This window comes from Ictalurus punctatus, chromosome 20 (assembly GCF_001660625.3).
Source record: "Ictalurus punctatus breed USDA103 chromosome 20, Coco_2.0, whole genome shotgun sequence".
NCBI classification, from domain to species: domain Eukaryota; kingdom Metazoa; phylum Chordata; class Actinopteri; order Siluriformes; family Ictaluridae; genus Ictalurus; species Ictalurus punctatus.
The window spans coordinates 24,274,045-24,286,209 of NC_030435.2; the positions used below are offsets into that span (position 1 = coordinate 24,274,045).

Below are 12,165 nucleotides of genomic sequence, written 5' to 3' on the forward strand. Positions count from 1 at the left end.
GACCAGGACGACTCGCCATTATTGAGGTCACAACGAGTTCTGAATTATACCATACCAGAACGGTTAAAGAAGAATAAAGGTAATGTTTTGGAACGGCCGAGTCAAAGTCCCGACCTTAATCCAGTAGAAATGTTGTGGAGGAACCTGAAGCGAGCAGTTCATGTGAGGAAACCCACCAACATCCCAGAGTCGAAGCTGTTCTGTACTGAGGAACGGGACAAAACTCCTCCGAGCCGATGTGCAGATGATCAACAGTTACCCCGAACGCTTATCTGCAGCGATTACTGCACAAGGAGTCACACCACATACTGAAAGCAAAGGTGCACATACTTTTACCCCTCTCAGATATGTACTATTGGATCCTTTTCCTCAATAAATAAATGACCAAGTATAATATTTTCATCTCATATATTTAATTGGGGTCTCTTTATCATCTTTTAGGACTTATGTGAAAATATGATGATGTTTTATTGTTTACTCAGTGTGTTGTGTGTTTATTCATGCAAAAATACACTTTGTAATTTCATTTTTTTTTATTTCAAGCATTTTCTGCCAAAAGAACAGAAAAGCAATCACACCAAGATGGATTTTATTCCAAAAAAGGTCAGAAATCAGGAACACGTGAGAGAAATCGGGTCTTAAAAACCGTGTCCAAGACAAACCAGACCGTTTCAGGGTTTTTGGCAAGGGCGAGCGGTACAGGCCTCCTCCAGTTCTGTGAAGGAAAGAAAGAAGAAAACGTGAGGGATGTGATGGTATACAGGTGTACTGTGATGAGAAAGTGTAAATGATGATGGTGTTTCAGTTCTCATATAGGGCACGGAGAATGATATCAATGTTGTATAGTAGCACGTTTCATGGAATAAACACGAGCAAGAAAAAATCCATAATAAAATACATTAAATACGCAGTTCAACATGCTTACCCTTTCATCTTAAATAGAGAAAATAAAGATATCGTAGAAATTCTAAAAGCAACAATAAATAAATATAAAATAAAGTTAAGATTGTAAAAGGGACTGGGTAAAGCAGGGAATTTTAGCTTTACAGTTGTTTACGAAATGTCAAATCACAAGTATAAGCTAGAAAAAAGAAAATTTGCTTTCAGCAATATTCTATAAGTCTTTAGCAGATAATTTGATGTGCTGAAGAAAAAAGAAAAAAAAAAGAAAAAAAAAGATAAATCCACTCCTAGAACATTTCAACTTTGTACTGTGCCTTTAATATTTAAGATTCTTTTTTTCTTACCAGACTTGGTCTTCGGACACTTGTGCAGAGAGTTTAGGGAGGTTATGTAAGCCTCTCCCAGGAAGTCCTGATAGGTCTGTGATTTTGGAACCTCCTGGAGACATTTGGTCGAGTCTTTGAAGAGTGATTTTTGATTCCCATCAGACTGAAAAATTCTGAATGAGTCGTCTGAGCCAGAAAGACCAAACTTATCCTGAAATACAGAGAAGAAATGTCAACACTCAGACAGTGCTTCAGTGAGTTTGGCAAAAACAAAAAGTTTGGCTTTTGTTGTCGTTTAAAACTGAAAGCACTAAATCTGACGCTGGACGGTGTAGGAGATGAACCACACTTGGTGTTTGTACTCACCTGCTGCTCCTTGAGGAACGACACCACGTCATCACGCTTCTCTGGACGAGTGACGACGGCGTGAGCTGGAACTTTGGCTAAATGACACTGCTCATGTGCAGTAATTTCAGCAGAGCCACTGGGACAGATGAGCTTGAAGTCTGCTGATTTGAAAGCCTTAGCCCACTCTGGTCCCTTGCCTGGAGAGAGATGCGGGAGTTCTTCAGGAATATAAAGCTGGACTGGGTGGTGTTTGTCATTGTGAATGATATTATTTATTATTGAAATTGGATTCCTGTGTATCCTGATCACATTTGTTGAAAAACAGTTTGTTTTGAGACTCGAGAATTACTACACACCCTGCACCATACAGAAGACGTGCTGTTTAATTAAACATTCGTACTTATTGGATCTCCGACTCACCGTCTGTGTTATCCGGTACAGTGCTGTGCTTAACAAAGGCCACGTCACCGCCACCTTCAGCCAAACACCTGCAGGACACCAACACTCAGACTCAACACCGCCTCAGTCTTCACTCTGTAATCTCACTGATAACCATTTAGACCTACAGTAAGACATTTCTACTTGTGTATGACCGTGTTATTATTTATGATGGGCTTCAGCTGTTCTAAATCCTCCGATTAAACCGATTAGATATGTACCTGATTGTTACGCCACGGCCAGCAGAGGGCACTGTGGCTCGGCTCCGGACGAGTCACGTGACATTGTTTTTGTTCGCTCGCTTCCCGATTGAGCGTTTTGTGTTAAGTGGCTTTAATTCGCCCCAGGTGTCCATGCTTTGAGTTAATGATGTTCTTTATTTAAATGCCTGGGTGACTAAGCACTTGGCTCAGTATTATACCGTGTCTTTGGTTGATCCTTGTGAGTATCGTTTGGGTCAGTAGTTGCGTTTGTTTTCCCATGCCTCGAATGTTCTCGTCTCCCGGTGAGGACCGCGTCTACTTTAATCCTGAGTTTGTGTCTAATAAAGACTGTGACCTGCACCCGCACCCGCCTCCAGTCCCGTTTCCCAACACTGATAATTCACTGCTATATGTTAGAAACGAAAATAAATAGTGCTAAAACAAAGCATTGTTGTAGAACATCACAGATCTCCGTGCCTTTCCCTCTCACTCTTTCCCACAGTATGAAACGAAACCACTTCGAATCGTCTTTTAGAGGTACCGATCGTTTCGGTTCTAAAATATTACTGGCCACCCCTGATATCCACACTCCAGGTTTTAAACCTAAACAGAATGATCACACTACAGCCGTTGTTCTGTCTGGAGAGACCCTCCATCGTTGCCTGTTACGCTGTTAGCCTAGGTTAAACCACTGCATCAGAAATGCTTTATTTTATAACAAACTGGACCTTCAAAAGTTTTAATCGAATACCCCTAATGTATGCTCACGTTAGCATGGAGCCGTGCTCCAAACATGAGTTTTTTGTGGTAAAATTAGGATTTTTTTAAGTTAGTAATGCTGGCAGATCTGATGACCTTCTAGAGCCGGCGTCGCGTTGTCTGTTCTACTGCATCTACGTAAACCTGCATCTTCAGGAGGTTCTCCAAAGACATTCCAGTCTCACAGGGTTATGAATATAAATATAAAGACACAGTGATGTGATGAGAGGTGAATCGTACCTGAAGGCTCCGCTGTAGCCATAATACCTCTCATCGTTGCTGGCTTTGCATTTGTCTTTACCAGCTTCACTTCCCTTACACAATTTACACAGGTTTGATTCAGGATCTGAACCAGGAGCACAGCTTTCACTGAAGAACTTCGCTGTGGACGAAAAAAAACAACAGTGACGATTCAGCAGGTGATATTATACCATGATTTTATCTGCTCATAATGGGTTTGTATAAAGAAGGTGTGAGGTGGATGATATTATAAAACAGAAGCTCATCTTCTGACTCACAGAAGTCACAATCATTGTATTTGTCATGGAGGAGACCTATGGGAATGTTCCAGCCTGCTGTACGTCCCACTCCGGTGTGACACGACTTCTTGCCCCTCAGCGTATTCCAGGTCAAGTCAGAGTTTTTGTGCACTACAGCCACCGCGTAATAGGACGAGGCATCTCCTGAGGGCAGAATGACAGGAAATGACATCAGTAAGGACTTAATATCCAGTTTGGATCATTACATTAAAATGTATTCAAGCTTAAGATCTTAAACCATTTTATATTAAATAGACGATGCAGTCAGGTTACTCTGAACATGAGAAAGGTGTTAGAAAGAAACAAAGAAAGAAAGTAATAAATATATAATAAATAATTACATACAAATAAATAGGTGGGAGATATCAGGAGAGAGAATGAGCGAGAGGAGAGACGTTCTGGACAGGGTGAGTTTCATGAGCAGTTTTTAACTCCAAACTCCATTAATGTTGCTCTTTTATAAGATTGAGGATTTGAGAGAACCTACCTGATGCAGATTTACACTTTTCTGTAGAGAAAGAAAAACAGAACTGAATTGTTAGTTCTCCTGCTTTATAAACTCCAATACCTCCAAAAGACGCTCGAATAAAACGCTGTCACTGCCCCGTATTTGATTAGTTTCCCATTACGGCATATTGCACAGTGTTTTATTCCTCTTATAATTCACCAAGGATTACCCTTTTTTATTTCTTAAAGAACATGTCAGACTTTTTATAGTTACACCAGCTCTTAGTGGAGAGGAGAGTGATGTAGTTCAGAGATGGAGATGATTAGGGGGTGATAGAGAAGGGTCAGTGGGGTTTTTGGAAGGACCCCAGGGTTATACCCCTACTCTTTACCATAAGTGTCCTGGGACTTTTAAATTCAACAGAGAGTCAGGACCTCGGTTTAACGTCTCATCTGAAACACCGTGCTGTTTATACAGTACAGTGTCCCCGTCACTACACTGGGGCATTACACAGAACACAGGGTGAGCGCCCCCTGCTGGCCTCACTAATACCACTTCCAGCAGCTTAGCTTTCCACAAGAGGTCTCCTATCCAGGTACTGACCAGACTCAGTCCTGCTTATCTTCAGTGGGAAACCCGGCGAGAACTCCAACAAGATATGGCTCTGGCTTAGAGCTATTTAATGTTGTGGAACGTATGTGAAAGAAGTTAGCTCCTGTTATGAACAGTTGTTCCCTCAACAGCCTCTCTTTTTTACTCTCTCTTGAAGAAAACAAACAAACAAACAAACAAAAACGCATTGTAAACAAAAAGAAGCATACACTCCTCTGTGCTGAAGATGGACAGCACTGACACTGGAGACTCCTTCCGTAAATGTTCAGTAAACATCTCCTTACAGAAAACGTCACGATTACACAAGTGAATCTGTGTTTTATTAGCCTATTGTACGAGTCCCTGTGAACGAGCTGTTGCTATAGAAACGATAACGTATTCGAACGAGCGCATTAATTATAAATAAATTTGTGATGTGCAGCTGCGCTACTGTCAGAGCCACTGTTATAGAAAACTAATCAACACCTTCTGACCAATCAGAACGCAGCACTCTCCGCAGATAAAGAAAAGTGCCGGACTGTTCGGTTCCCTTCCTCACGTCTTCCTCACACACTCTTGTGCGTCTGTGTGAAGTATCACAGAGCGGTGTGTGAATCCTGACACGGTGTGTAATTGTCGTTGTGGAGGTTTAATATGCAGTAACCTGGTGTTCTGCAGTCGCTCTGCAGTGTGGATTAAAGCTCTGCTCACGGACGAGAGACAGCAAAGGCATTAACCTCAGGGAATTTTTACTGGTTAATAAACAAACAAATAAATAAATAAATCAATCAATAAATCAATATATTAACAATTGGCAAAACGTGTACAGTTGTATAAAAGCTGTGGAAAACTCGACACGTTTCATTCATGCGCTACTGTCAGAGCCGCCGTTCTAGAAAACTAATCAGCACCTTCTGACCAATCACGGTGAAGCGTGAGGGGCTTTATGACAGTTCTCGCTCAGAGCGTAGTGTTCCTATAAAGTTTGCAGTGTAAAAGCGATTTTCTCTCACCTTCATCGTACTGCTCCACCAAGGCCGGAACCAGATTGCACTTTCCAGCAATATACACTTCTCCTCCATCAACCGCAATAGCGTCCGCCTGATTAAGCTGCACACGCAAAGAAATAAAAACAAATAACAAACTCAAAATGACAAACACAAAGCCTTGAATCTGTGCCACTCATCACACTCGTTATCGCTTTACCAAGATCTTCCTGAGACAATCCTGCACCGTGCTGCCGGTTTCACAGTCCAGCCTGCTGTTGCCTGCATCGTCGACGGTGTTCAGGCTCCATGCGTCACATTTGTTTTTCTGAGTGTGACCCACGGCGCACCATTTAATCTTGTCGGACGACGCGCTCTCTGTCTTTTCTGGAGAGAAGAACAGATGAACTGTTTCCTGCCGTGGTCGTTAGTCCCCATGCCTTTATTATCCACCCACACACACTGTGAATACATCACACACACCAGCCTCCAAAGTCTTTCCCAACCCTCACTGATTAAAAATGTGTATCGGCCCAGCAAAATCATACATTTTCTCTGTGAAAGAGCGCACAACACTATTACGTGCTATTTCGCCGATTTGAGAAGTTATTCACAAAAAACAAATTGCAGCACAAATTTCGAAACAAGCCGCAGAAAACTCGGTTAAACTGGTGTAATTTGGTATTATGTACTTTAAAGATCTTTTTTTTTTTCATTTAGTACCGCCCTTCAGTAGCTACACAAGATATTAACATGTTTCCCAGAAGACAAAATAATAACAATTTACCCTGATCATCCTACTCAAAAGTTTAACCCCCCCGCCCCACCCCCCCCGGATCTTCATGTCCCGTGTTGCCTTCTGGAGTATCAGTGAATGTTCCCACCTTTTGTAATAGTCATGTACGAGTCCCTCGATCCTCCTCAGTGTGAAAAAATGGATCTCAAATCATATAGCCGCTGTTGGAAAGAGCTCACATATGAGGAAGATGCTGGAAAAGCAAAGTACGTGCAGGACCTGGAGGATTTTTCTGAAGAACTGTGGGAAGTTTAACTGCTCAGGACGAACTAGAGACTCGTGCACAACAGGTAACGACACGCGGTAATAAGAATCAAGCGTGTGTCGTAAGTTTAGAACCGGATCGTTTGTGTAAATTCAGTTATTATTGTGACTTTTAGACTAGATGTAAACATCTGGTATGTGAAATAGCTTCTTCAGGGCAGGACTAAATTTAAAAAAACAACTATTTTAATGATTCCTCTTAGATTTTTTTATTAATAACATTTTGCAGATTCTGCAGGGGGTGTGTAAATTTATGCACACAACTGTATGTATATATATATATATATATATATATATATATATATATATATATATATATATATATATATATATATATATATATATCCAGTGTATATTATACCTCTCCTGAGCGAGTGGATGGCATTCCAGTACTTCTCTCCCAGGTACAAGTAGGAGCTGGTGAGCTCTGGGAGCCTCTGCAGATTCGTCGTCGAGTCTTTGAATATTAGGTTTTTTGCGGTGAAGCCCTCGGAGGAGAACAGACCATTGTCCTGTGACACAAAATCGTATTTGACCTTTTTTTATGTATATTTTTCATGTTACACCTTTATTAATTTTGTAAGCAACGTGTCCACATATGTTTGGCTGTGTGGTGTAAAAACCTCAGTCATGAAACCCCTTGGCTGATTAGCGTAACCGCTGTCCCTCTGGAGGAACTCTTAAAAGTTTAATGTAGAATTCCCGATCTGAAGAACCCATTTAGTAGCATAAGAACCCTTCATTATGAACAATGAACCCTCAAAGAACTCTATTTTCTCAGAGTGTACTAAGTACCAAGAAGGTAATACGTGGTATTAAATGTCTGACAGGTTATAGGAGTTATGAAGAAAATTTAAGATAATAAAAAAAACCCACATTAAAAATACCGTATAGACGTTGTTACCTCGTTGTCACAGCCCCTGCTAGAGGGTGGAAATATCTAGAGTTTATCGCCTGCGTAATTTGATGTGTTTTATAGTCGAGAAAATAAAGCGAGGAAACTACCTAGGGTGCTCCCTACATTAGTGCACTACATGGGGTATGAAATAATGACTCTGTTTAAATAAAGAGAAAATTTTGTCATTTATTAAATCCCAAACCTTTATGTTGTCAACAACGGTGAAGACACGGAAGGCGAGGTCTTTGTCAACGCGACTGACGACAGCGTGAGCGGGAACTTGGGCCAGGTTGCAGTTTAAATAGTCATCAACAGGCTTCCTGGAGCCGTCTTCACACAGCAGCTCGAACTTGTCCTTCTCACCTAATAAGAATTATTTACCTGCATGTTAATACGTTCTTCTTACTAACGTTAACTTTTTGCAGAATCCTTCCTTTGCTTACCGAGTGCCGTGAGGTGCTTCACAAACGCCACATCTGCATCTGTTTCCTTCAGGCAGCTGCAGGAACAGGAAAGATTTGAGTGAATTTGTGTTGCTCAAGTATTAATGAAGTTTTCAGCTTTGGGAGACGATTTATGTTGATTTGATGAGGTTCTTACCGGAGAGCTCCATCGTAATCATAATACGGCTCCTCGTGAGAGCGCTGGCAGTTGTTTTTACACAGTGTGCACAATTTTGTGTTTTTCGCTCCTGGTACACAACTGGCTGAGAAGAATTCTGCCACCGCTGCAAAACAAAAACACACACACTTACATTAAATGCGCACAATAATATATATCTGCTCCAGAGACTAAAACTTCACCACATCAAAGATTTTTCTATTCTGTTTATTATCAGCGGCGCGTCTGTCGTACACGCCCTGGTAAACGAGCTGTTACTATAGAAAAGATAACGCATTAGAACGAGCGTGTTAATATAAACCTGTGAGTATTGTCAGAGCTGATGTTATAGAAAATGAATCTGACCAATCACAGTCCAGAACTGGACGGCGGTGTGGCGTACGCCGCAGCACTGCTGAATTGTTGGATGTGGTTGGTCAGAAAATGGGGACAATGACTGTAAAGTGCCTCTCACCGTCCTCCAGAGGTTTGTCGTCGATGCCACCCCATGTAATCTGTCCCTGTTTGATGAGAGTGCCGATGGGGACGTTCCAGCCTGCAGTCTTCCACAAACCAGTGTGACAGGACTTCTTCCCACGAAGGTCATTGAAGCCAAAGTTGGTGCCTTTCTTTACTACAGCCACAGCGTAGTAGCACGACTCTTCTGCTACAAGTTCAAGTGTACAGACTCAAGCTTATTATTATTATTCCTAATAAAACCGCAACAACAATTGAATCAAAATCGATCATAAAACTGTTTGGTATCCGTGAACTGTGTCATGAAGCACGCTCTCGGCTACGTCACGACACTAAAACACACTTGATGGAAATGCCGAGGCACGTTAAAACCAGGTCTGTGATTACAAGCAAAATACAGAAACTCTTTAAAATGATCAAATGTCATGTTGTATTGCAGCTGATGACCTGATGTTTAATTATTAAGCCTGGTTAAGAGTTCTGTTGTAGTATTAGTTGATTGAAATGCTGCAATGAAATATCCTTTGAATGAATATTTTTGGTATTTAATATATATTTTCGAAACAATCCACCTAATCAACTGTCAGAGTAAACAATAATCAGTTATCAAAACGTTCATCGGTTACAGCCCTATTTCTTACAGAGACGAAGTCAGACTTATCCTTTTGTATAATTCAGATTGGATTAGAGAATACCTGCGCCGTATTGTTCCGCGATGATGGGGTGAAGGTTGTAGGGTGCGAGGCCGGCTGTGTAGATATCTCCTCCGTCCAGAGTGATGGCATCCGCTTCACCTCTCTGATCAAACACATTTAAAGAGTTTACTTTTTTAAGAACATTTTCATTTTAAAGCAAGCGTACATGTTCCACACATAGAACTGCACACGTGTAAATGCAGACCTCAGAAGTCTTGACGCTTTATTAAACCATTAATATATGGATAAACCTGCATGTCTCTCTCTCTCATACACACACACACACACACACACACACACACAGAGAGAGTATTCAGTATTTTAGTATTTGTCACACACAACGCTGCTGACTACAACGTGTTTTTTTTATTCATTAAATATTAAATAATAAGTATTTGAATCTTAAATTCTGCTTCTTTTTTTAACCTCTTAGAGTTTTTGAAGCCTATAGACAGGACCTGGAAGCTCCTATTGGTTCAAATGAAGCATCATTCGATAGGTCACAGTCTGGGGGTCATTTCTACTGATAACACACTGTTCACTCGCGCTGAGGAGATAAGAAGAAAAGGTGGTCTTCTGAGGGCATTTGGAACGGTGCGACAGCAGTTTGATGTAAAACGTGTTTTGGACTCAATATTTTCATGTAATTGGGTTGTTTGGACCTTCGGCAGTGTAACGAGACTGTTTTGTCCTGATGTTATGGATCAGTGGGCTGCTATGAGGTTAAAGGGTGAGTTGGCTCCGTTTGGTGCTCCTTTGTGCGTCTGCTGGTGGTCTGATAAAGACGCCGATTGTAGCTGCTGTTGTGATTGCATCTTTAAACGATTGATATCAATCGAATCACAAGATTCTTAGCTTTCCAACGGTGTATTAAAATTCTGGCGGCCCATCAGCGGGCTGCGGGAGCACCAAAGCCTGTTTGTAAAGGCATGTTGGCTATCTTGGCTAACGAGCTAGTCTGCTAACTGCCTTATGAACCGGTGTATTACAGAATGAATAAACAACTTTACTATGTACAGGTGAAGAAATTGGAGGAATAATACACAAATATTAATAAAAGTTTCATGCATTAAAAAAAGAGAGAAAAGGTCTGAGATCACAATGCATTCTGGGGAAAGTTGTGCTGCTGATGTTGGCTTAGTGATAATAATTTTAAAAAAAACTTCACATGAATATAGTAATAAAGTGAAGAAACAACGCTGAAGACACTGATTTAAACTGAAACTGAAAACAGTACTGAAACATTATCATGTTCAGTTTAAATTCAGGTCTAACACAAAACCTCAAATCCACTCATGATTTACCGCAATGGCTTCAATGCATTCCTGAGTTCCTCCTCTCTTCACGCAGGTTGGCCAGTGTTCGTTTGTTGGTCTGGTGCATTTCTGATACTCCTCTTCTGATTTCAAGCACCATTTGACAGTCTTACAAAAGGTTACACACTGACTACAATCCTTTGCACACTGCACTGCAGCTGAAACGAGAAGAAAGTCCTGGTTAGCTGGTTACTGTTCGAACCCTCATTTGACGGGACCAAGCCACCATGACACCTGACCGATTACACCTATATGTGCTTGTTAAATTTCCACTAGATGTTTCCACTAGATTTTGGAGCGTTGCTGTGGGGATTTGTGTTCATTCAGCTACAGGAGCATTAGTCAGGACAGGCGCTGATTTTGGGTGAGGAGGTCTGGGGTGCAGCCGACGTTCCAGTTCATCCCAAAGGTGTTCAGTTCAATCCACGTTAAAGTCGACTCTGAATACGGCCCCTAGTTGATTACTGACGTAAGCAAAGTTAGTGAATGAAAATGTCACTTAGGAATGAATTTCGATGTATTACAATTCTAATTATTTATAATACAATTAACAAATAGGGTGAATTATTACTGGAGCATTGTTCTGAGAGCCTCTTAAAGAAATACACTATGTAGGATATGAACTGTACACGTCTCCACGCCATGTACTGCAGCTCCCTACTCGCTATTTATATATATTTTATAGCGTAATGCCCTATTACTTGTAGTGTTTTCCAAGTAATGTGAAATTCTGATCAGAATGTTCCTCTCTGTGTAGATTTTAGTGGAGGTTTGGTGCAGTGGTCCGAGCTGTACGTGTGTACACAGTCGGTGTGATACAACACAAAAGCTGAAGGTTCAGAGCAAATCATTAGCAATGAAAATAAACTAGGAGCAGATCGCTATAGCAGTTCATATAGTAATAATAATTTTTTAAAAATATATGTTTACAGAGCAAAAAGATCCCAAAGACCCCAAATCTCAAAATAAGTCCACTTTATAGTTCAGATTCAAACAGTCATCTACACAGATTTACGATTAGTCTTTAACATTTTAAAACACAGTACAGAATGCATCGCTTTACCGAGGCCTGATAGAAAGGCACAGATGATGAAGAGCTTCATGCTGGACTCCTGGATGCAGCAGATACTGTGTGAGACGGCGAGGGGACCTTTATAGTGAGATCTGAGGGGGCGGAGCTTAATGAGAAACAAGAGCTGGCCTGAATCCTACATTTCTCTCTTAAAGTCCATTTTCTCTGCTCTGTAAACATATCACAGATTAGGTCCAAAGTTTAACAATTGATAATGAAAATAGAGAAACAGTTCTTTTATGGTGTTTTTCAGACTTTATGATTATATGACGATATTTATTTTTTCTAAAATTTTAGCGTGTGTCCTCGTTGATCTTTCTGAGCACCTTCAACTTCCTCTCAGGAATATTGTCCTGAGAAACTCCACCCTCGATAAACTGTAATATCTGCAGAATACGGCAGCCAGGATCCTGACTGGTGATCACATAACTCTTATTTTAGAGTCTTTGCACCGGCTCACTGTCACGTACCGAGTTGATTTTAAAATCCTTATGCTGGCATATAAA

The 12,165-nt window shown here is 40.9% G+C and overlaps 1 protein-coding gene across 4 annotated transcripts; it reads right to left on the reverse strand.

The window, feature by feature from the left end:
• Positions 1 to 514: 514 nt before the first annotated feature.
• On the reverse strand, positions 515 to 11,801 carry LOC100335020 (transferrin). Of its 4 annotated transcripts, NM_001200320.1 has the most exon segments (18): positions 519 to 715; positions 1,248 to 1,440; positions 1,596 to 1,774; positions 1,998 to 2,065; positions 3,218 to 3,359; positions 3,496 to 3,660; positions 4,004 to 4,024; positions 5,569 to 5,665; positions 5,762 to 5,928; positions 6,963 to 7,113; positions 7,702 to 7,862; positions 7,943 to 7,998; positions 8,100 to 8,226; positions 8,575 to 8,763; positions 9,272 to 9,374; positions 10,576 to 10,697; positions 10,731 to 10,745; positions 11,651 to 11,710. In NM_001200320.1, coding segments are annotated over 18 exon segments (2,040 nt in total). In that variant the 5' UTR covers positions 11,691 to 11,710; the 3' UTR covers positions 519 to 671.
• Between the last annotated feature and the right edge of the window lie 364 nt (positions 11,802 to 12,165).

Coding starts and splice junctions, on each gene's coding strand:
- LOC100335020 (XM_017494944.3), bottom strand. CDS start 11,690: ATGAAGCTCTTCATCATCTGTGCCTTTCTATCAGGCCTCG. Junction 8,767..9,271: donor CGCGGAACAATACGGCGCAG/GTATTCTCTAAT, acceptor TTGAACTTGTAG/CAGAAGAGTCGTGCTACTAC. Junction 1,775..1,997: donor TGTACCGGATAACACAGACG/GTGAGTCGGAGA, acceptor ATCTCTCTCCAG/GCAAGGGACCAGAGTGGGCT.